Raw genomic sequence first — 26,320 nt, forward strand, 5'->3', positions numbered from 1 at the left:
CAGTAGCAAACAGAAGGAAGCCACTTACGCAAAACACCTCTATCAGATTTTTCATTTTGGGAAAAACAACTAAGGAACCATCCAGTTGACAAAAGAAATGGCGAATCCAAGCAAGGCTTTCTTTTTTGGCCAGAAAAATCTGCACGCGATATTGTTTATACCGAAAAGTCAAAGGAAGTAGGACTGCCAACAGAACCGAAATATGAGGAATTCAAATAAGACACAACAGAGCACCATGAAGGAGAACGAAAAAAAATTGGAATAGCAAAATCATTTTAAAATGGGAATTTAAACGCGAAAAAAACTGTAAAAGCGGGAAATCTTTGCGGCGAACAGAATGGGGCGCTCTGATCAGGAAGGTGTTGCACTGTTGTACAAGAGCGTTGAAACGCAAGAGGACGGAGTACTTTTATTCAAAAATCTTCAACTCAACTTTGACATCTACGACCGAAGAACTGAAAACAGTGCACAACATTGGAAAAATCATTTGACTAGATTCAATTGGTACTCCATGTCTCGCAGGCTCTGGCCAAGCCTCAGCAACCAGTTGGACATAATATGAACCTACCACAACCGAAACTGAGACCACTTCCTCCAAAAAATATACTTTTTCTAATCCGGCTTCACAAGATTTGAGAGCAAAAATAGGTTGACGTCCACAACCTATTTTAAAACATGGAACATTTGTTGAGTTATCAGCCGACCAGAAAACAATATTGACGGTTTCTCAATTGTGGTTGTCCAGCAAAAAAAATTCTTTATTTTGGTACTTCTGTCATTTTCGATAGAACAATTTCACTTCAACTGAATTTTCAGTCACAGAACTAATTTAACCTGCTCCTTGTTGAATTTTGTTTAATTTGAGTTTTTTGCAGGAATTCCCAATGTAGGAATTAGGGTAACAGACAAAATTTATGAACTAACAGGCGGTAGACAATGAACTTAAGTTGACTTTATAACACTCACTTCCGTATTAAGTACAATCATTAAATTTGTACATCGTATAAGAACTTTACTGCACCAAATAAATTGACTATGCACAACAATCTCCATAAAGGTTTGGATTTGTTTTTTTTCCATTTAAGGAATTTCTGGAGATTTTTGAAATAAATTTCTCAGAAGAGTCCGAGTGAAAAAATATCAGGCATTTTCTTTCGTGTTCCAATATCAAGCCAAAAATAAGTAACATTGTGACGTCTCATCAAATAGACGTACCGAATTACAAATATTACAACGAATCTGATTGGTAGAGAAATTTGAACACTGTAGCTAGATGCATCCAATAAACCTAGTTTTAGCAAAACCTAATTCTGGATTAATTATTTTAAAGCTGTTGACCATGTCTCGCAGGCTATGGCAATGCCTCAGTTTCCCGTGGGACACAAAATGAATCCACCACAACCAAAACTGAGAACAATTAACCCCAAAAAAAATATACCTTTTCTGAACCGGATTTACAAGATTTGTGAGCATATATAGGTTGACATCCACATCCGATTTTAAAACATGGAGCATTCGTTGAGTTATCAGTCGGTCAGAAAGCAATATTGACATTTTCTCAATTGTGGTTGGCCAGCAAAAAATTCTATATTTTGGTACTTCTGTCAATTTCATTAGAACCACTTTACATCTACTGAATTTTCAGTCAGAGAATTAAAGTAACCTGCTCCTTGTTGAATTTCGTTTAATTTAAGTTTTCTGTTGAGAAATTTGTCAATTGAGTTGAGTTTTCCGAAACCTGCAATATCAGAAAAAAGTTTTTTGGGTCATTTTGTTGTTCAGTGTCTACATCACAGGATGAATTGATCAGAGTATTTTGGTTATCAATTTGTTTGGGGTTGTTTCTGATTTCTTTGTTTGATTTTGTCACCTTTTGACACATGATCAAAGTCGAGGAATCATTATATGGTTTCAATCAGTTGTTTAGAAATTTATTTGAATTGGTTAATGCGTAGCATATTAATTGTATCCTCAATTATTGTTTTGGTATATTTGATAAACAAACAAAAAATATGAGCATGTGTACATCTTTTTCTCCTTGTTTTTATCTGGTCAAAATGCAATGGCAGGTTCCGGAAGTTTTCACGGTCGTACGCTAAGTTGACAAAAAAAAACTCACAAAGCATTTTTTTGTCGAGCTAAAATTAAGCATGATGTGTTATTCTTTCATCGATTGAAAATATCCGAGCTTATGTTTTTGAATTTAAAAGCTTTTTACAATTTTAAAAGTTCTGTCTCCATAAAAGTTTTGACTCTTTTTTTATATTTTCGGAATTTCTGGTGATTTTGACTTAGATTTCTTAGAACATTCCGTGTACAAAAGAATGAGGCATTTTCTCTTGTGGTTTAAAATCATGCCTATATAATTTACATGGTGACGTCTCATTACATAGACGTACCAAAAAATAGAAATTGAAAGGCATCAGATTGGTCGAGAAATGCGAAAACTGCAGGTAAATGCATCTAATAAACATAAACTTGACATAGCCTATTTCTAGATTGTTCATTTTACCGCAGTTGGCTATGCCTCGCGGGCTATGGCCGCGCCTCAGAGTTCCAATCGGAAAACCAGTATTGACGTTTTGTCAATTCTCAATGGCCAGCAAAAAATTCTTTATTTTGGTACGTCTGTCATTTGCTCCTTTCTGAATTTTGTTTAGTTTAAGTTTGTCAATTGGTTTGCACTTTCCGAAACTTGCAATTTCAGAAAAGGGTTTTTGGGTCGTTTCGTTGTTCAAATTCTACATCAAAGGATGAATTGATCAGAGTTTTTTAAGTTATCAATTTGTTTCGTACTTTTTCCGATTTCGTTGTTTGATTTTGTCATATTTCGCACATGATCAAAGTCGATAAATCATGATACCCATTTGCAGTTAGGGCGTTGAATTGTATTCATGTACTTATGAAACAAAGTTTTCTCAATTGCCATCTTTCAACAACCAGACTAAACCGACAATCAAATCAACATTCAAGCAATTGCGTGATGCCCCCACCAGTTCGGATGGCTTATAAACTCTACACCGCCAGGCTAGCATTCATTGAAAACACTGGGGGGGGGCACAATAGATCCGTTTGAGCTTATGGCTCTTGATAATATTGAAAAAAAAGTGTAAACAAGAAAATGTGCTGTAATCACAATAGAAAGATTAAACAAACTTTCAGATTTAGACTTTAGAGTTTTATCACATAATGAATAGTTCTCTATTTTGTTCATTAGAGATAGTTCACAATAATAAAAAACAGCAAAAGGATATAATCACTGCGAACAAATTACGCAACATCCAATACAGCAGCCGACGACAACACAGATTCTTCGCAGAATACTCAGTACCAGAAATAGAATACTGAAACAAAACAAAAACAAACATCTTTTGGTTTTTAGGCTTTGAAAGCACCGCTGGGTTTTTACTTGACAGGAGTTTTTGAGAGGGTGTCTTTTTAGTTATATAACGTAAATAGTTTTCGCTATCTTTGACCTGTGAAAGGCCAGAAATCTTTGTTAAAATAGGCGTGAAGACAGAAATTTTAGACAAAAAGTTTATTTTTACACCGTTTAATTTGACATAATCAAATGTCATTTTAGTGTTTTGGAACTTTCGTTTGATATTTTAAGAATTTTATTTAAGCTTTTATGCAAATCTATATTAAAGCGTTTCTTGCGTCGTAGTCAAAAATTCATAGAACCATTGTTTTCAACTTTCATAGATATTTTGGATTCAATTCTCACTCGGCTCATTTTTCACAGAACGAAAAGTTTGTTTGTCAAATTTCTTAATCTCTTAATTGCTTCGTTATTAATTTTTGTTTGATGATTACATATATATATATATATATATATATATATATATATATATATATATATATATATATATATATTCAGACGTGGGGAAAATAAAGGACTTTATGATGCTCTACGTCTGCTGACAAACCAGTTATATCTTTGACAGCCAATTATAGTGACTATTTTTCAGAACACAAAAAAGAATATACCTATGATACTTATTTTTTCTGTAACTAAATAACAAATATAGCAACGAATTCTTTCGTTCAAGAACTGATCTATTTCTAGAAAAGAGCAGTCACCAGAGCCGAGGTGCCAACGCTAAAGAACGCAAAATTATGTAAGATTATCGTTGAACGCCTTGAATTTATGTAAGATCAGCGCTTGAGCGTAGATCTTACATAAAGTCAACGCATTCAACCCCAATATACCATGTTTTCCATTGAATTTAGCGTAGATTTTACATATTTCGCGTTGAGTTTAGAGTAGATCTTGCATAAATTGCGTTGAATTTTGCGTAGATCTTACATAAATTCAACGCATTCAACTCCAATCTTACATATTTTGCATTCAATTTAGCGTAGATCTTACATATTTTAAGTTGAATTAAGCGTAGATCTCACATAATTTCAACGCATTCAACGCCAATCTTACATATTTTGCGTTGAATTTAGCGTAAGTTTCACATAGTTTGCGTTGATTTTAGCGTAGCTCTTACTTATTTTGCGTTGAATTTTGCGAAGATCTTACATATTTAGCGTTGAATTAGCGTAGATCTTACATATTTTACGTTGAATTTAGCGCAGATCTTACATATTTTGCGTTGATACTAAATAATTTCGCTTTGGGGGGAGGCGTACGTGGGGGAGGGGGAAGAAGTGGGGTTACGTCTGAAGGGAGGGGGTGCAGTCTAGGGGAGTACTTGCGGGAGGGGGTACAAGGGGGATGAGTTGGGGGTGTACGAGGCGGGGGGCTGAGGTACGTGTGATGGGGGATGGGGTAGGTGGGGGGTAGGTGAGGGGGATGGGGGGTTGGGTGTACGTGTGGGGGGAGGATGTGTACGAGGGGGTGGTGGTGGTGATACGTCGCTGGGGCTGTGAGTTGGGTGGTGTATATTGGGGGTAGTTTTGGGTACGTGTGGGGGTACGTGTGGTGGGGGGGGGAGAGGGTTTACGTGGGTTGGAGGGGGGGGGGGCAATTTTTTTAAGATTTTTTCAAATAATCAGAAACCGGTTTTCTGCGTGCAAGAAAAACGGGAAAGAGTTGAAAAGACAGAAAATTAGAGCAATAAGTTAACAAAAACCGAATAAGCTCAAAACTGAAGTCAACGCAAAACTATTTAACATCTACGCTTAGAAACGCCAAAATTATGTGAAACGTGATGTTACAGTCCAATTTGTAAAGAGTGCAGATCCTAAGAAAAATAAGGGTCTGTGGCACAGCGGTAGAAGACAAGTAAGCAGCAGGCCAGTGTTTCGAGTCCCATACCCAGAGTTTTCCGCGTTGAATTTTTTTTTGTAAAATCAACACTAAATTCAACGCAAAAAATGTAAAATCAGCGCTAAATTCAACGCAAAAATATAAACGATTAACGCTAAATTGAACGCAAAATATGTAAGATTTACGCTAAATTCAGCGATAAATATGTAAGGTCTACGCTAAATTCAGACGCAAAATATATAAGGTCTACGCTAAATTCAACGCAAAATATGTAAGATCTGCGTTAAATTCAACGCATTCAACGCAAAATTAAGTAAAAAAAAATTGCGATGAATTTTCCAACTTGTCAACCACTGTGTGGTTAGCGCTGATCTTAACATAAATTTGGTGAAATTCCTCTGCCCGGGAAAATCTTTTTCAAGAATCTGCATAGTTAATTGTGTGCGTGTATGTGTACGTGTGTGTGTATGTTTGTATGTGTGTTTGCGTGTGTGTGTGTGTGTGTGTGTGTGTGTGTGTGTGTATGTTGATGTATGTGTGTGTATGTGAGTATGTGTGTGTATGTGTGTATATGTATGCGTGTTTGCAATGCCTGTGAACACAAGAGTACAAGTAAAACTGCCCCTTTAGTTTGTCATATATAATACTTTGTTTCCCTGAGAGCGGTTCAGGAAACCAAATAAACTTATCAATTGCGACACAAATGTATAATTTCGTTCCTAACTGTTAATGATGTTAAGAATTTGTGGTGCTTATATTGAAATCATTCTCCGTAATTTTGGATTTGGACACTCAGATTTATATTTGTCCTCCTTTTAAAATTTATTCGTGATTTTGCCCGTCAGTTTCTTTCAATGCTTTAGTTACCTAACTGGCGCGACATGCATCTTGTTCTTCATCATTGTGTGTTGATACATAATCTTTTCAGCAGCTCGTAAATTTGTTTACCAAATTGCTGTTTTTCTTAGTAAAAAATTATTGACGGCGAATGCGACGAAATCACCTAATTTCACCGCTTAACTTAGTGGTGAACCAATATAAATTCACCGCTGAGAAAAGTGTTAAATTTGTGTGAGATAAGCAGTGAATGCGATGAAATTACACAATTTCAACGCATATCTTAGTGGAAAATAACATAAACTCACCGCTTAGAAAACGCTTCGATTGTCTTTTGTTCAACGAAATTAAGATGCATTTATTAAAAGACGCACGGAAGTTTTACCCACAAATAATCATACATATTTTTGAAATGTTTTTTAAGCGATTTATTTACGTAATTTCACCACTAATTAAGCGGTGCACTTACATAATTTCACCGCATTTACCACATTTCACCGCTAAAATTTGTAATTTCACCGCTTATCTTAAAAAAGTTCAACGCGTATATTTTACATAAAGGAGAGTAAAATTGATTTATATTCAAAGAAAATATGCTAGATTTTAGCGAGAAGTGGCAGAGTTGGAGAAAAGTGGAAGAAAAAGTGGCTGACATGCAGGAGGTGAGAGTTTCGAATCCGTGCAAGGACTATAACTTGTAGTCAGCGGTGAAAAGTGTTTAATTTTTGTAAGTTCAGCCCTTACTCTAGCAGTGAACTTTCATAATTTCACCGCCTTCACCACATTTCACCGCAAAATTTCTGTACGAAATTTGCGGTGAAAATACCATTTTTTCACCGCTTATCTTACCTGTTTTTCCAATTTTTTCTCGACCCGAGTGTTCACATTTTGTTCAAACTTATAATTCTGTACAAATTTCATAATTCTCAATTAAATTCAACGTTCCAGCTCCTCGGTTGATTCATTTTGGGCAAAAACAACGCAAGAACCATCCGTCCTGACCACACACTCAACCTTGCGATCAATAAAAAATTGAGCCAAGTCAAACAACAGCGAATAAAATCGAGCAACACAAAGAGCGTAGAGGATATAGAAAACAATGAATGATTTCGTGTTGCAAACTAACAGTACAAGCAAGGCTCTAATTATAAAGGTACTCGACACACCATCAAAATTGCAGTGAAAACTGGTGCTCTTCGCATTGTCAGAATTGTCTCGCAGACGGCAAGAGAGGCAACCACTGTGGCCTCTTAAACCACTTCGCAAAAGTTTGCGGCGAAAAATTAAATACATTAGAAAATTAAAGCGACCAAGGAGAAAAAGTAACTTTCAAACAGATCCCTTAACTGTAACTTGTGTAAACAACGTCCAAATATTAAATGCTAATTGCAAATCGAATTACATGTTCTTCGAATAAAAACTATGTTTAAAAAAATTAGCGCTCAAAAAACCTCATTCCCCAGAACACAGATTTCTTTGTCGGATAAAAAAACTGCTCTTTGTTATTTGACTCTGGTAGTGCATGTTCACTAACCTCTAGTTTGCAAAAGAAATAATGTACAATTATTCTGACACAAATTGGTCTGAGAAGAATTGAACTACGAATTATTTATCACAAAAAAGTCGACACACTCGTCAGTCTGAAGACACCAGTGAAAAACATTAAACGGAAATGGATAAAATTTGTCTTGTAGTTGTAGTTGAAGGCTTAGGACCAATCATTGGACGAGTTTGATTTGAAAGTCTTGATATTGAAATTACCCAACAACCACTACTAAAGTATAATGTCAATAGCGTAGCAAAGCACTGACCGCTAAAAACGCTAATGTGATAAGTAGAATTGACTAATAGAAAAATCAAACAGTCAAATCAATATATTTTTTAAAAGAAGTTTACATTAGGACCACAAAAAAGGCGTAAAGTCTCAATTCATAAACAACAAAAAGTTAAAATAGAACCTGAAAAACTACTCACGGAAGAAGAACTCGAAAACTGTCAAATTGCCCAGTCTAAAATTTTCATTTCACCAATCATGATCACACTAAAAAAAGATCAACAAATCAAGTTTGAGTTGGACTCCAAAGATTTAAACTAATCAGTACATAAGAAAAAATATCAATTGCTAAATAACCATTCGCTAATATAAACAAACTATCAATAGTTAAGTTCAAAAACACCACAAGCAAGGGCCTATTTTTCGTCTATCGATTGGCCACACGCGTACAGTCAACTAAACTTAGACCCCGATACGGCCCGCAAGTACAACTTTAACTAGATAGCGGTGACATGACAATTACTCAACGTTCCAAAAGGGGTTTTATAGTCTGATTGGTATACGGGCTGAATTTTAGAAGGCTATTGACAATATCCGTTACTAAAGGAGATTATGTCTTCAGAAGTCTTCAGAAGTTAGAAAAAAAAATCTGCAACTAAAATATAGGAAAAGACCATTTTTTGCAAAAACTCAAACATAATAGCTCAGACACAAGTGTACTCAGTCCAGAAAAATATCTTTAACCAATAAAACCGATGCCATACAGCGATGCCATACAGCAACTCATCCAAAAATTTAAAAAACTCAGATTTTTTATGGTCTCTGTTGATCGTCTTACAAAATTTATGGCCACCGGAGCTGTAATGTGTCATCTTCTTAGACCACTTGTCTAGGATACAATCCTTTTGTCTGGACACAAAATGATGACAGTCAATTAAAACGACAAGCAATTTTAAAAAGTCAGCTCAAACAACCGAAAACAGCACTTCAACCCTCATCTTGAAACAAGAATTAAATGTTATGCATCATTGCATGAGGCTGAGGTGATGCTAGAACAGCACCTGAACGTTGAAGGACGCTATAGTATAAATGAACTCGAATAATTAGGAGTAATGTTTTGGTCCAATGAGTGTTTTAATAACTACCGGTATGGAAAATCAGTTGAACTAATCGGAGATCATAGAGCTCTATTGTCTATAATGCGAGAACGTTGAACCAATAATTCCAATCAGCAGACTCACAAGATGAATCGATCGGCCTTTACCGTTCAATTTCACAATTAGTCGTCTCCCAGGCTTAAAAATGGGATTAGTTGATTACATTTCCCGCAAACCCATTCAAGAAGCCGTCAAAGTTTCTACAGCAATGATTTCAGCTTCGTGTTATTCAAGATTTTCACTCGGACTCTCTTGCTAGCTTCTCTTCTGAAGATGTCGTACAGAAGAATGTTCGAGTATAATTGAGCGTCATCGCAGAAAATGAGGAACGCGTCCTCCGAATCTCTCCATTTATCCAAAGCTGCCTCTGTGTCGACGGCAAGATCGCAATACCAAACTCTAATAAGGAGGTTACCTGAAGCCGATATTCCTTATTCTAATTGCGAACCATTTCTGTAATGTATAATGAAATCCAAATAAATAAATCCAAATGAAGAAACCCATAATGAATTTGGCGCCGCTGTATATAATGAGAAAAACCAAAAAATTTACTTCTTTACTTACATAATTGACAGATATTCAAAATTTCCAAGGCCGACGTTCTTGATAGGGAAAAGCAAACAACGTTCAGACATTCCCTCTAAATTATGTACTTTTGCATGGCATTGCGCGTTCTATTAAGACTAGATCAAGCAAGAAGTCAAATGAGGTAATAACACAATGGTTTAGTGTAGCGGCTAAAACAAACAATTAAAAGATGACTTCTCTGTATAAAGGAGGCTACCAAATCAAAGTTTAATTTAGAACCGTCAATAAATTCAATTATAAACCAGTTGCTCATATGCAGACAGCGAACAATCGTCATGTCACCATTTCAGTCCCATTTTGGAAGTGAAGCAAATACACCATTAAGTGACATAAGCACTGTTCCTGATGAGAATAAAAAGTTACAAATCAATAATAGACAAATATTCAGAGTTGGAAACTACCCATCGGAACCAACTGATAAAAGACGAAAGAGGGGACAGCGGAGAGCGAAGCAGCGTGGAGCTCGAAAATGGTGGAGTACTAGCTAAACAAGAAGCAAACAGACGGAAACAGGACAACCCGCAGGGCGAATTAAGGTTCCCCAATCGGCACGATTAAGCAGACCGTGTTTTATCTTGATCACCCGCAGATCTTTTTCACCTGCACGCCCATTCTACTGAAAAATATTTAGTTTAATAGATTTTGTTAACTTTTGCATATTTTTATATACATTTATTTTAACAGTTCTCTGCTAGCTTGCATTATGTGCCATTTTTCCCAGTAATTCTGCGAAAAACAGATCAATTATTGTAAGAAGTTTTCTATAACAACGAAAACCAACAATTTTAGATTTTTAGCCAATGAGAGTAAGTGCACAAGTGCACAATGTTTTGTGCACAAGTTTGTGCACAAGTTAGAATGGAAAGGGGAAGAGACAAGTCGTTGGAAAGAGATTGCTAATTTTTGAGGTAAAAAAACAATTTAAATTAATAAAATTTCTTTTATTTAACTTTATTGAATTCTAGTTGATCGGGACTACGGTACTTCAAATAATCATGTTCAATTATAACTGATTTTGTGATCTGAAATAGCTAATGTAATATATTATAATTGCAACTTGTTTTGTCAAAACATTTAATTATAATGACATTAATAGGAATGTTCCTGAGTGCAGACAGAACATAAACAAGAGGAAAATTGCTTCTTTTTGGTCGCACGTCATTCGACACAAATCAGAAAAAAAATAAAGTTTAAAACAATCTACTTGAATGTTTTTTCAGCTGGACCAATTCCGCAATTTTTTAACAAACAATTTCCTCGGTATTTGAGGGTTTAATGGCCGAATTTATAGCAGAAAAACTTACATGATCTCTCTGAAGTCTGATAAATTGTCTTTCACCAAAAATGTCCACCAAAAAAATCTTTTGCAATTTCAAAACCTTCAGAAAAATTTTGATTTGAATGTTTCCACCGCCGTCAGGGATTCAAAATTTCAGTGTTTATTTTTTAAATAGTCGTCGAATGGGCTTAATTCGATCACAATTTGTATAACAATGGGGTGAATTTTGAAAGCAACTATTTTTTTCGACGCAAACGAATATGAAAACTATAAAGCTGCAAATATTCTTTTTACGCCTTCCTCGATTCCTTTTTACTCGATTAACGCCTTCCTTTGAACAATGAATATTAAAGGTCATATCAAACATTTGTTTCTGAAAATAATAAAGTTAATATACTCCAACTCACCCTATGACTTATAGTTGCAAGTTTTAAATGTTTTGCTAACACAAACTAAATAAAGTTAAGGTAATTTTAACTTATTGGATGAGATTTTAAAACTTTTATGTAAAAAGTGGTCACCACTATTTATGTTAACATCATTCAGTTGAAAGTAAACATACTTTTTTGCAGACCAGAAACAGCTGTGTCCGCACATAAAGTCGTCACAACACTCGGCGCCCGAATCCTGTCCATACTGTGCTTCGTAGTTCTCACAATCACGGTCACTTATGCACAGATATTTGTAGTTCGGATCTCTAAACAAAGCGAGCATATCATGTTATCTTACATAAATACTTGATCAAAATGGCCCATTTTGAAGCAGCTTTGAAGCTATTTGAAACAACTGGTCTCGATAATTTACGATTGCACAAATGTTCTGACCTCACTTATCAGCATTATCTAATTAATTGTAGGTCAAATGAGGAAGATAATGAAAACATACTTTTCAAAAACAATTTGTTAATGAGTAAAAAAATGTCTGAAGCTCAAACAACTAAATGAAATATACAAAGCCGCACTGAATAGCCAGTGATACTTGCAATTGATAATACTACGAGACAAGACAAACAGCAAAAACAATCGAAAAAATCAAATTACAGTCAAACTGAATTCCTTCTCTTTTTTTAAGAAAAATCACTAATAAAGTTAAAATTGCAATCAGGAAAAATCTATTCTAAGGAAATCAATTTGTACTTCGCTTCATAGCAGATGGAACCTGTCGTTAATGAGACTCGATTAAAGGTCCAGAAAACCAAGAACTAAGGTTGGTTTTCAACTAAAAATCGTAGATGTGGCCAAAACAAGCAATGATATTCCTACGCGTTCAATAAAAATAAGTGATTCTTCGTATTGTAACAAAAACAAATATTTTTGTATCAAAAATTTCAAAAATATCAGAAGTAAATTGTGATTTTAGATACTGATTGTTTTAAGTTAGGAAAACATTGGCACCTCTTTTTTTCAGAACACTCTTGAAATAAGAGGCAGCAAAAATTAGTTCTATTTTATATTTATTCAAAAATATATTATCAGTTTTAAGGTCTACACTTCGGGCGATTTGGTAAAAAGTGGGCAATATCATAAACATAATTGGTGCCGCTTTTGACAAAAAAATTCCAAAACTTGAAAAATTCAGCAAACCTTGAGCTATAGATGTCCGATCAAACTATTCAGCAACCATTCTCTGTGTGCTTTAGAAAAACCAATATGACTATTGTTAAGGTGTTTAACTGATTTTAGCAAAATTGACATAAATCCGAGCAAAAGTTTCGGAAAACGTGAATAAAAACCACAGAAATTAACTCTTAGATCTCACAATCACGATCATTTAGGCACAGCTAATTTAAGTATGAGTCTCTAATTAAAATAAACATACTTTATGATATCTTAGATAAATGTTAGTCATTTCAATGAACAAAAAAGACGATTTTGAAGCAGCCTGGGGTCTATTAGAAACGAGGAAGATCGGTAATGTGCGTTCACTCCAAATTTTCCGACCCCATACATTCACATTATTGAATTATTTGTCTACCAAATGAGGAAACGAAAACAAAATATGCTTTTCAAAAACAAATGATTAATTAGTAGAATAAATTGCTTTAAACGAAAACCACTAAATGAAGTAGATAAAGCCCCACTAAATATATTATGAGACTTGCAATTAATAATACTAATAGATATAACAAACAACAAAAAAGGCCAAAAAATCCACTACAATCAAACTCAATTTATTTTTTAAATCATTCATAAAGTCAATTTATCATCAAAGAAAACCCAAGTTAAGCAAATCAATTTGTTCTTCATTTCATAGCCGAAACCTCGTTAATATGACTCTGTTAACAGAAAACGAGATTTAAAACGGGCAAAATCCCATTAAACATCAACTTTCAACTAAAATATGCAGATGTGAACAGAAATAGCATGGATGTTGCTGCGCGTTAAAAAATCCAAAAAAAGCTAAATAGTTGTTTTTACACCAAAATTTTTTTAAAAAACCAGAAGAAAACCATGCTTTTTAGAAACTGATTGTTTTAAGTTAGCACAAAAAGTCAATTTTTTCCAGAACATTCTTACAGGAAGAGGAAGCAAAATTAATCCACTTTTAAGTTTCTTCAACAAAATGTCCTCTATTTTAAAGTCTCTACTAATGGCAAACTTATAAAAGTGGGCAATTTCGATACACATATTTGAGTCCTTTAGTGCTGAAAAATTCCAATACTTAAAAAATTTAGCAAACCATGAGCTATACTTGTCCAATCAAACAATTCAGCAACACTTCTCTGTGTGTTTGGGAAAAACCAATAAGCCTATTGTTGGTTAAACTAAAAGATTTTAGGAAAATTGACAAAAACTGGGCTAAAACTCGGGAGGACGTGAACAAAAATAAATAATATCAACTTGAAGATCTCATAATCACGGTCACTTAGGCACAGATAATTACAGTTGGGAACCCTAATTAAAGCAAGCATGTTATTGATATCTTTAAAAAATCTTTATTATTTCAATGAACAGAAGGGTCCTTTTTGAAGCGAATTTGAGACTATTTGGAACAAGGAAGCTCAGTAAAAAGCGTTTCCAAATAATGTTCAGACCCAACTCAACCACCTCATTAAATTATTCGTCTACCAAATGAAGAAGAAAAAAAAACATATTTTTCAGAAGCAATGGGTTAATTAGAAAAAAATCAATTGCAATAATAACAACCAATTGAAATATATAAAACTGCACTGAATAGTCGATGATAGTTGCAATTAACGATAATATGAGACAAGACAAAGCAAAAAATCAAAAAAAAAGCAATTACAGTCAAACTTAGCTTCTTTTTCTAGTTAAATCACTAATAAGTCGAATTAGCATCAAATAAAACCTAATTTAGGCAATTTAACCTATGTTTCACTTCATAGCAGACAGAACCTCGTTAATATAACCAGGTTAAAAGTCAAGAAAATAAATTATCTACTAAAAGTTGTAGATATGAAGAAATTAAGAATTGACGTTGCTGGGCGTTAAAAAAAGTCATTCCTCGTTTTGTTACCGAAATAGTTATTTCTACAGCAAAATTGTGAAATATCAAAAGTAAATTGTGTCCTTTAGATACAATCACGGTCACTTAGGCACAGATAATTTTATTATGGGTCTTCAATTAAAACAATGATATCTTACAAAAAAGTTAACCATTTCAATGAACAAAAATGCCCGTTTTGAAACCGCTTTTGGTTTATTTGAAATGAGGGAAATGGGAAATCTAAGTTCGCGCATAATGGTCCGACACCACGCATCCACATTATTGAATTATTTATCTACCAAGTCAGGAAAAAATGCTTTTTAAAAACAGTTGGTTAATTAGTGAAATGAAACGTTTTAAATGCAAACCATTAATTGACGTTGCTGGGTATTAATAAAACAGGTGATTTTTCGTATTGTTACTGGAATAGTTGTTTTCAAAATATCATTAGTAAATCGTACCTTATTGATACTGTTTGTTTAAAGTTAGCAAAAAACGGCAAGCTTTTTCCCAGAACACTCTTACAGGAAGAGGAAGCAAAATTAGTCCCCTTTCAAGTTTCTTCAAATATATGTAATCAGTTTTAAGGTCTCTAACCCCGAGCGTTCCATAAAGGTGGGGGATTTAAACATATTTGGTGCCCTTTCTGATGAAAAGGTGCAATACGTGAAAAATTCAGCAAACCTAGGGCTATAGTTGTCCGATCAAACGATTCAGTAACCCTTCTCTGTGTGTTTTGGATAAACCCATAAGAGTTTTTGTGAACAAAAACAACAAATACCAACTCGTAGATCTCACAATCATGGTTGCTTAGGCACAAATATTTTTTAGTTTGGATATTTTTTAGTTTGGATATGATACCTTGCATAAATGTTTGGGCCAATCTTGAAGCGGTTTTGAGACTATTTGAAACAAAAAGGATTGATACTATGCGTTCGCACATAAAATTCCGACGCCACTCATCCACATTAGTGAACTATTTGTCTACCAAATGAGGAAGAGAAAAAAAGACTTTTTAAAAACAGTTGGTTAGTTAGTAAAGTAAATTGATTTCAACGCAAACCAATAAATGAAATATATAAAACCGCACTGAATTTGCCACCCATATTTCCAATTGATAATATTACGAGACCAGAAAAACAATTTTTTAAGAAGATCACTGAAAAGGTAATATAGCAACCAATAAACCCTAAACAATGGAAATCAACTTGTACTTCACTTCATAGCAGATGGAAACTCTCTGTAATGTGTTTTGGTTAAAACTAAAAAAATACAAGAAAACACAGCCGGTAGAATACCGGAAACAACTCGAATCGTCGTGCAAAATAATCTCTAACTTGGACAAAATCAGAATATCGAAAAAAAAACACTAGAAATAAGGAAAATAGTAGACCAATATAACAAAAAAGCGTTAAAATTTTTTTCAGTTCAGGGGTGTGGGTAGGCGCTGGTGGGGGGTAGGTACTTTGGGGGGGGAGGTACTTGGGGGGGTAGGTACGTGGGGGGGGGGTAGGTAGGTACGTTGGGGGTGGGGTTTAGGTACGTGGGGGGGGGTAGTTTTTTTGGGGGTGGGGTAGGTAGTTAAATGGGATCAAATTTTCTCAAATTGACCACTTCACCTTGAATTACAGACTGTTACCAATTGCTATACATCACAAACAAAGCTATTGTTAAAATCCAATGTTCGAAAACAGAAGTCAACAATCAAAAACGGAGGTAAAAGCTCGAATAGAAAGAAGTCAAAATTCAAGTCATGAACAAACTTGCTTACTGCTAAAAAAAAACTTGTAGAATACCAATACTCCTCTTCGAGTCGTAACAATACATGGGAAAAGTCATAACAAACTTAAACCTTCACTAAAAATTGCTGATACATTTTTATGTAAATTCTCAGCAGCCATTGGGACCAGTCATTTGCGATATATCGCACTAAGTAACTCCTTTTAGAGGAGCAGATAAGACCTGTCAATAATGTTTCTGGGATAAAACAGTATTAATTGAAAATAAAACAGTTAATTACAACCGAATGTCAGTACCTCGAATAGAAAGAAGTCAAAATTCAAGTCATGAACAAACTTGCTTACTGCTAAAAAAACTTGTAGAATATCAATACTCCTCTTCGAGTCGTAACAATACATGGGAAAAGTCATAACAAACTAACACCTTCACTAAAAATTGCTGATAGATTTTTATGTAAATTCTCAGCAGCCATTGGGACCAGTCATTTGCCATATATCGCACTAATTAACTCCTTTTAGAGGAGCAGATAAGACCTGTCAATAGTGTTTCTGGGATAAAACAGTATTAATTGAAAATAAAACAGTTAATTACAACCGAATGTCAGTACCTTTTATCCTGAATATGCCATACCACTTCAAAAGTGACCATAAAAGGTTTCACGAAAAAAAACGCATCACAGAAGCCATTAAAATTTTCAGTAATCAACTGAAAAGATAGACAAGTGATAGCTTGGTATCACTTCTGAACGTCAATAACCTCAATTTAGATGAATGATATGAATAAACCACCAAATAAACCCCAAGCATAGATAAGTCTCAATAACAAAAACAATTTTTCTGACATGACATGGCGTTACAGCCATAAAACCATCTGCTAAAACGTAAACAGAATTAAAAGCGTTTTAATTGCGTCAACGAAATGTTAATGGTAATTTTCATTGGTAAGGCTAAGCTACATGCTGTCAAAATGAAGAAAACAAAGCGGAAACTTTTGAAAACTCCATCAAATTTGGCAAACAAAATTTGTTTCAAAATCTTTAAAACCTCTAGTTATCTACTGGAATCTTTAAATGCGTTAATTATTATATCTAAGCGAAACAAAACAGAAACTTCACCACCCATAATAAATAACATTGTGGTACGGTTATATCCTAATTTGAAAAGTGCACTACATTCTTAGTTGTCCTTGTGTCATTTAACTTTAAGTTTAATCCTCATTGTCATTCAACCAGGTAAAGTTTACCTTAGACTATAAAGTCAAGTTTTCAGTTGTGTTCACACTCTCCCATTTTATTACTTAAATTAACTTTCATCTCCTGACATTATTTCTCAAATTCAGTTGTTCTCAATCTGTCTTGTTTTGATAAAAGAACAGCTCACTAAACATTCGAGACATAATTCCACGTCATTAGAATAGTGCCACATTCGTAAGAATACTGCTTGTTACAATTAAGAACTGTAATCCTACACTACACCAAGCACAGATGATTCGCATCTCGAATCCAACCTGTCCAAATCAAATAAGCATTGGTGGCTCAAATACATACCTCTAAACTAAGAGGTATCACATGGCGCAGTCAGCAGCTGAAGAACAAGCCCTTCTGGGAACCCTTTTGGGAACGGCCTACATTGGAACCCCCGTTGAGATGGGAACGTTGGAGAATAATTCTTAAGCTGGCCGTTCTAGCTAAAGAGGGCATTTCGATCGACATCTTACGAGAGGCACCACCAGATAAGGTTACTTTTCCCCTCGAACCTATCTATGAAGAAGAAATGAACAAAAGTACAGCAAAACGCGAACGATAACGCTGAATTCGGAACGAACAACTTGAGAATGCGTGGCTCAACAAATGTCAGAAGGTTGAAGCGGCGGGAATATTGTGTGCTGATTGACCATGAAAACTCTGTGACACAACAGCTGTCTCTCTCACCTATCTCAGCCTTTGCATAGAAGGCCGTCGGATATTTGGTTTTCAAGAACCAACCATTCAAATTGATCAAATCTCGACAAATGAGCTTTTGGAAAGTTTAGATAAAATTTCTACTAAGCAGAGAATACAACCTTCCAGCGTTATACTCTCCTAACACGAAAACAACTCAAAGAAGAGCCGGTCGAAAAACTCTACCGATTTCTCCGAGAACTTTCACTGAACTGTGTGTGATCTTGGTAGCGACCAGGAATCTATAATTCGAGATGTTTTCATTGCAAATATCCAAGATGGAGAAATACAGAGAGAACTACTAAAAGAAACGAGGACGGCTAAAAGAGCATTAGAAGTGGCAACAGACATCTAGATGGGCATCCAAAACCAATTGAAAATACTAGGAACAGCTGTACACACAGTTTGGAATCAGGCAGCGAATAAATCAGTCAATAGCATCCAAAACCCTCGGAACAGACCCAGATCATCATCAAATACCTTTGTCAAGCCTACGATTTGCCCTAATTGTGGTTACGGATGGTCAGCTAGTCGCGCGCCAGAACTGTCCTGCACAAGGGAAAAACTGCAAAAACAGCCAAATAGCGAATCATTTTGCAAAAGTTTGCCGAAAGTTGAAAGTAAAAATGAAGCAAAAACCAAGGTACAAAAACGTAGATGATACTTCTTCTGAGGCTGCAACTATCGGTACATCCGCCACGGTCGCAGAACAAGTAAATCAGATTGACACTATGTTGCACAGACAAAGTACTTACGATGCTAACTACGACTCTGATTATGATGAATTTGAAGACAACTGTGTAGCTGTAATTTCTGATGGTGACAATATAAGAGAAGTGGAACCATTTAATATGCAAATTCGCATCAAAAATACTGAGACAAAAGCATTAGTGGATTTGGGGAGCGTTTGCACCATCATTAACAGAAGCCTAGCAAACGCAGTGGTATTGAATAGTCAAGAAAGCTTTTTGGAACAATCTCCGGAAAATCTCGATCTAAAAACTTTCTTCAATGAATTAATCAAGACTATTGGTGTAATTAACACGTCGGTGAAAAGCAACGACTGGGCAGCTGAAAATGTTAACATTACAGTTGTTGAAGATGGTCATAGACCAATAATCGGGCAAGATCTCTTGCCTCAGCTTGGATTTTCCCGGACACAAACTAAACAAGTCACAAATGTTGATCAAAATCAATGTTTAATCAAGAAACAAGTAGCATTTGACTTTCCTGGCTTAATATCTAGAATTGGTAAATCATTAAAACACACAGTTAAATCTACATTTCCCAAACATTTTACACCAACTCATCAAAAAGGTTGCCGAGTCCTTATAAATCTATAACCCTTAGTAGATACAGAAATTAAAAAATTATTAGAAGAAAAACACATAATCAAATTGAATAGTTTTTCAGATAAAAATTTCATATCTCCAATTTTTATAACTGTGAAGAGAGATAAAACCGTTAAATTAGCATTAGACTCAGAGATTGCACATAAATCAATACACAAAAATAAAAATCAAATGCCTAACATTGATAAATTAATTGACAAGATAAAACAAAAGTTAAACACAAATGCATCACATGAAACAGCTTATTTCTCAACGCTGGATTTGAAATACGCTTACAGTCAATTAAAGTTAAACCCGGAAAGCTCCGCATTGCAATTCAAACATTGTTAGTGGTGAGGAAACAGGCACATATCGTTTATTACTGGATTTTACGGGTTTACTAACATGCTAGCGGCATTCCAATAATTAATGGATTACACATTAGTTGGACTAGATAATACCCAGTGTTTTCTAGATGACATTAGAGTAGTTAGTCGCGGTTCAAATGAATACCACAAAATTATTCTATAAATGTCTTAAAAAATTAAACGAAGATAATTTGGGAATAAATCTACCCAAATGTCACTTCGCTAAAGCTGAATAAGAATGGTTGGAACAAAAACTTACCTCATCTGGAATCACACCACTTGATACTAAAACATCAGCAATCATAAATTAAACAGCACCTAAAAACTTAAAACATTTACAATCATTTTTAGGATCTGTACACTATCTTGGTAAGTTCATTCCTAATCGTTCTCAATTATGTCTTCCACTTCCAGCTTTACTTAAAAGAAAACTAAATTCATCTGGAATAATGAACTTGAAACTCACTTCCAATACATTACAGATGAAGTAGTGAACGCTACAGAAAACTCACACTATAACCCACTCTTGGAAAGCTGAATCAAATGCGATCCATCTAGAGCTGGAATAGGGGCTGCATTAGAACAACGATCACCAACAGGTTGGCATACAGTCGCATTCGCGTTTCGTTTCCTTAAATCAATTGAAGAACGCTATAGCGTCAATGCATTAGATTTATTAGGAGTTGTGTGGTCTGTTGAATATTTTAATTATTATCTGTTTGGAAAATCATTCACAATTATTACAGATTATAGAGCATTACTTTCAATCATGCAAGAACACAAAACTAACAAATCTTAAAATAGTCGTTTAGCTCGTTGGGTGGGTCGCTTATTACCTTTTGATTGTAATATTGAACATATACCAGGCGCAAAAATGGGGCTGGTAGATTGCATTTCTCGCCAGCCAAATCAAAATGCAAAAATTACAAACAAATATGATGACGAAATTGCGGTTGCGACATTTACCCGAATTCGTGACGCAATTGCAAGAATTTATATAAATTCCAAACCATAAAACTGTCAATCACAGCTTTTTAACAGCGTAAATCACACATTCCACACATGCTTCAATAGCCCACCAAACAAACCGTTCGAAATAGATTTCTGCCTTAAATCTCCGCACAAATCAGTTGCTTCTCTCTAACCTGCTGGCCGAGTCATCTTCCAGTCAATTCCGAATTCCGCGGTCAATTTCACCCGTTCATCAAATGAGGGCCCTACGTCACCCAATTTAGAACTTTCAAAGGAGGAGGTCTTTGAAAACAAATTAACACAGCTGTTCCCAAAAGGATTTCTTGCGGTGTTAACGAGCAAGGATGCAGTTCTTAAAGAAGTGAGGGATTGAATCCTCCAGTGAGACGAACAAAGATGCAAGGACGTTAATCCCTATCTCCATTCGTACTGGAGGGAACTGCACGTTCGCTCGGGGTGTGTCTGCGTTGACGAACGCGTGGCCATACCAAACTCTATTCAAGACGCGGTCCTTGAGTCCTTTCTCCTCACACACCCAGGCAGTTGGGGTATGATCACGGTCGGACAATATGCATTCTGGCCCTATATGCATCAAGAAATACTCAATAAGGCCACAAACCATGCACTGAGATTGGTAGGAATCTTAAACCAGTCATTCCAGCGTCGAAATGGCAACCTTTGTTAAATTGTTCCGAACGTTACGAAGAAAATCAACTAGACTTTGGTTGACCAATTACAAGTGAATTAGACCAAGATATATATTTCCTTGCATGTTTTGATCGCTTCTCAAAGTACGCTACAGTAGAAGTCTTTGATAAAGCTAAAGGACCTAATGTAATTAAATTTCTCGACGAATATATACAAATACATGGAGTTCCTCGAAATACTAGATTAGACCAAGCACGTTGTTTAATAGGATATAAACTTCATTTCATTAAACGAAATAACATCAACATTATTACCGCTCCTGTAGACGATCACAGAGCGACTCGATTAGTAGAGCGTTTGATAAAAACAATTAAAAAACGACTAAGCTGCATGAAATTAGCTAATAATAATAGTACATTCACAATTAAAGAATCAACCAATGCAATAGTGTATCAATTACGTATATGCAAACAAAGGACTACAAATTTGACACCTTTCCAAGCACACTTTGGGAGAAAACCAAATACACCACTTAGTAATATAGGTACAAAACAAAAATCATCTAATCTTTCATATGAAAATATTCTCAATCACTATTTAGACGCAGACACAGTCACAATTGAAGACTACCTTAATGACAATGGATGGCTATCGGGGGAACGGAGCGACATTCTCATCTAAGAGGCAATGACAAAAGCACAAGTTGACGCGGGCCGACGGTAAAACGGGGAGAAAAACAAGGCAGTATCGCATTTTCTCCTCCACCCAAAATTAACAAACCCGATACTTCGCACGGAAAAGTCATTGGAATTAAAGTTGGCCAGAAAAGTCTCGAAACGATCGAAGCGGGATTTGCGAGGCCTTTGCGAGACATTAGAACCCGGCAGTAGTTGCACGCAAATCTCCGACAACGAAAGGAATCAAAGAGCCGGGAGTTCTAGAAGTGAAGGTGCGCAATAGTGATATTGCTAAATCCGGAACGACAGCAGAACGAAATACGGAATTGTGGCAGTACGCCCAATTACGCCCACTTCCGTATGATAAAACTACTAAAGAAAAAATTACGCTGCACTCAAAGGAGCTCAAGAAGAAAAATAGAGGAGATATAAAAATAAGGCATTGACAAGCTGATAACACATCAGGAATTTCATCTGCAAACAGTAATATTTCGAAGGCCATATCCTCTCGCAAGCCGATAAAAACTCAAGCTGGAACAAGCCGCACTCGCAAATTATCGGCCACACCCAATACATCAGCAGCCTCTTCGACAGCAAGTCCGACGACCTAGAAGAAAAAAAGGAACCGGAAGGCACCGTAATATTACGGGTTTGAGAGCTCGGTACGCTTCGTCAGTGACCATGAGACAATGCCTGCACCTAAACGCCAGAAACCCCAGAATCTCGTAATCGAAACGATAATACAAGAGGAGGCATTACAACCACCAGTAGTCGAAACTTTTTTCGAATCAATAGTTGTGAGCCCACCAGACCCTCGTATTCGTCCACTCGGAACATTGCCTACAAAAGAATACAATTATGCTGACTATGAAGGTGAAGTCAGTATAAGCGTTTTCGATACGGAAAACCAAACTTAAAAACTCTTAGTCTACTCCAAAACAAAAATCAGTAACTAGAAAACCCTCCAAATTAATTTTCAATTTCATCTTTCATTTTAGTCCTTAACTTAATTGTTGTTGATTTAATTCTGATTTTTACAAAAACTACTTTGTGAATGGAAATTGTTTATGTTCATTCAATACATTTGTCTGTTAATTTGACTGGTGTTACACTTGCGCTGCATTTACCTCGTTTATTACGCCGTTTGTTTAATTTTGTTTGTAAATTCTGACTGTTTACATGTTCTCTAATTTAATTTGAAAAGACATAGCGATTCCAATTGTCATGATATTGTTGAAATTCTAACTTCATTGTGAGTATTAAAGTAATAATTATATTAACCAGTAAACATCTTATTTATAAATTAAACTTTGATCACTTGCAGTTTCAAAATTTGTCAAAGCCAAGGATATAAGGTACGGTTAAATCCTAATTTCTAAAAAAAGCATTAATTTCTTAGTTACCCTTGTGTCATTTAAGTTTAAGTTCAATCCTCATTGTCATTAAACCAGGTAAACTTTACCTCGGACTATAAAGTCAAATTTTCAGTTGTGTTTACACTATCCCATTTTATTACTTAGATTAACTTTCATTCTCTTAACATCATTTCTAAAGTTCATTTGTTCTCAATTTCTCTTGTTTTGATACAGGAATAGCTCACTAAGGATTTGAGACAGAATTCCACGTCACTAGAATACTGCCACATTCGTAACACTACTGCTTGTTACAATTAAGAGCTGTAATCCTACACTACACTGAGCACAGTGGATTCGCACCTCGAATCCCACTTCTCTGAATCAAACAAGCATTCGTGGCTCAAGTAGATACCTCTAAAGTAAGAGGTATCACAAACATATTGAATTAATTATAAAATGAACTACAAACAGAAGCAGAAACAATCAATATCAGTTATTCTTTAGACGAAATTAGTTTCGAAGCTTTAAAAACTTTACTGAGAGCCAATTTCATCTGTTAATAGGTTGAACTCCAGACAAAAAAAAACAAAAAAAGAACTTTGGTAATTGTGGAAAATCTACCACATCTCATAGTATCGAACCCGTTGACCAATTTCGTTTTAAAAAATAAAGGCCTGAAAAATTTTATTCGACCCCGGACTTTTATTCTCGCACCAGAACAAACAGGCAACCTCTAGGAGTAAATAACAGATGGAAAGAATTTTGAAATAAGTCTTAGAATGCAAACGATTACTTAGACTTTCTTTTTTAAAAGTTTGTTCAAAAGCGTAAGAGCCTTTAGGTATTAATTGAAAGCATTATATAGGTTCAATCAGAAAATTTATAGGAACCATGTGCGTCATTTAATATTGATACTGAGTCAAGAGATAGCAAAAACAACAAAAATTGCTGACAAAACACTAGAATTCAATTCAAGTACACACAAAAATTGAGGGCGCCAAAAAATGGAATGTTCACTGAAAACAATATTGATTATGAGTCTTCAATTTTACTTTAAAAAGATACCTTTGATTGACAATTACTCTGATTTGAAAGAAATGGACAAAAAATTTGCTATAATTTTTTTAATGTCAACGGCCCAAAAAATAGCAACAATTGTGTTTGTCAAAACCCCGATGTGACCAAAACGAGCATTAAGTTTGCTGAGCGTTCAAAAAAACAGGTGATTCTTGGTTTTGTAACAAAACTAAGTTTTCTGCATTAAAATATCAGAAGTAAATCGTACCTTTTAGATACTGATTGTTTTAAGCTAGCTAAAAATATGCAATTCTTGTATCCAGAACACTCTTGAAGGAAGAGGAAGGGAAAATAGTCCGCTTTTTGTATTTATTCAAAAATGTGTTAGCAGTTTAAATGTCTCTATGTCAGCCGATGTGATAAAAGTGGGCGGTTTGATAAACATAATTGGTGCCAATTTTGCAAAAAATTTCCAAAACTTGAAAAATTCAGCAAACCTTGAGCTATAGATGTCCGATCAAACCATTCAGCAACCCTTCTCTGCGGGTTTTAGAAAAACTAATCTGACTATTGTTGAGGTATTTATCTGATTTTGAGCAAAATTGACAAAAACCCGAGCAAAACTTTTGGAAAACGTGAATAAAAACCACGGAAATTAACTCGTAGATCTCACAATCACGATCACTTATGCACAGAAGGTCTATTTGGGTCTGTTTGAAACCAGGAAGATCGGTAATATGCGTTTGCACACATGCTCGCACATTCACATTATTGAATTATTTGTCTACCGAATGAGAAAAAAATATGTTTTTCAAAAACAAATGGTTAATTAGTAAAATAAATTCATCAACCCTTCCCTGTGTGTTTTGGAAAAGCAATACAACTACTGTTAAATAATACAACAGATTTATAGCAAAATTGACGAAAAATTGAGCTAGCATTCGGGAAAACGTGAACAAAAAGAACGGATATCGTTATAATGTTCACAAAAATTTAAACCTCGATAATTGCTAGTAAAAAGCAATATTAACAAGGCGGCTCTTTAATGTGCGTTCGCAACCACTGAAAAGATAACTAATAGCCCTTAAACTACAAACATCACAAATATCGGGGAACGAAATAGAGATAGTAGAGATCTCAATCGTGACTTTAATTAAACAATGGTGCTCGTTAATGTGCGTTCGCACATGATGTTCCGACCCGAGCTCATCTACATTTTAGACTTAATTAACAACCAAATGAAGAAATAACAGAAATAGATGTTCGAGTTTAAAACAATCGTTACACAACCTGTTTACTAATTAAATTACATAATGCCATGCCTTATCACAGCGCCAATGAGATCTGACCTTAAAGAGACTACGAGACAAAAAAACACCAAAAAATTAGCAAAAACAAAAATTTCACGGCAAAAACTTAATTTATAAAGTGAAAGGCACATAGTAACAACGTCAAAATGCTGTCAGATAAAACCGTAACTACTCAAACTTAATTTCATCTAACTATACAGCGGATGGAAAGTTTTTTTTTAATGAAACTGTATTACAAGTCAACAAAGAGAACGATCATTGAGGCGAAACTCGAAAATTAATCAACATTTTTTAAACAAAGAAATTTCAAAAGTGTTAAAAATCATTAGCTTTTAATTAAATAATCCTTTATAAATTACTAAAAAGTTACTACAATACCGAAAGGCTTTGTCTTTGGGTAGTTTAAGACTTAGAAACGAACTAAAGAAAAACTTAAAAAATTAGAAACGATTTGCGAAAACACAAACTATTGCTAAATTTAAAATCAATAGCTATTATCTGAATATTATGTATTATTAATTCAATTCTTATTGCTACTAATTCAGCAGCAGAAATTATACTGAGAAATTAAATAAAATTATTTGGGCCACATTTGTAAACCTTTAGGATCTCTTACTACGCGATTGTTCTGAATGAAGAGAAAAAGAAGCGCAAAAAATG

General features: G+C 35.0%; 1 protein-coding gene across 3 annotated transcripts in view; it reads right to left on the bottom strand.

Annotated features, from left to right (window-relative positions):
- LOC142338609 (uncharacterized) overlaps positions 1–26,320 on the bottom strand; it is a 115,228-nt gene that overhangs the window by 70,959 nt on the left and 17,949 nt on the right. For 2 of the 3 annotated variants that reach the window (XM_075388439.1, XM_075388438.1), the window contains exon 3: positions 11,419–11,553. In XM_075388439.1, coding sequence (XP_075244554.1) covers positions 11,419–11,553 — 135 coding nt within the window. Of the gene's footprint in view, positions 1–3,260; positions 3,345–11,418; positions 11,554–26,320 lie in introns of all 3 variants that reach the window. The other variant, XM_075388441.1, reaches the window with a different exon arrangement.

This window comes from Convolutriloba macropyga, chromosome 4 (assembly GCF_964194025.1).
Source record: "Convolutriloba macropyga chromosome 4, txConMacr16.3, whole genome shotgun sequence".
Taxonomy (NCBI): domain Eukaryota; kingdom Metazoa; phylum Xenacoelomorpha; order Acoela; family Convolutidae; genus Convolutriloba; species Convolutriloba macropyga.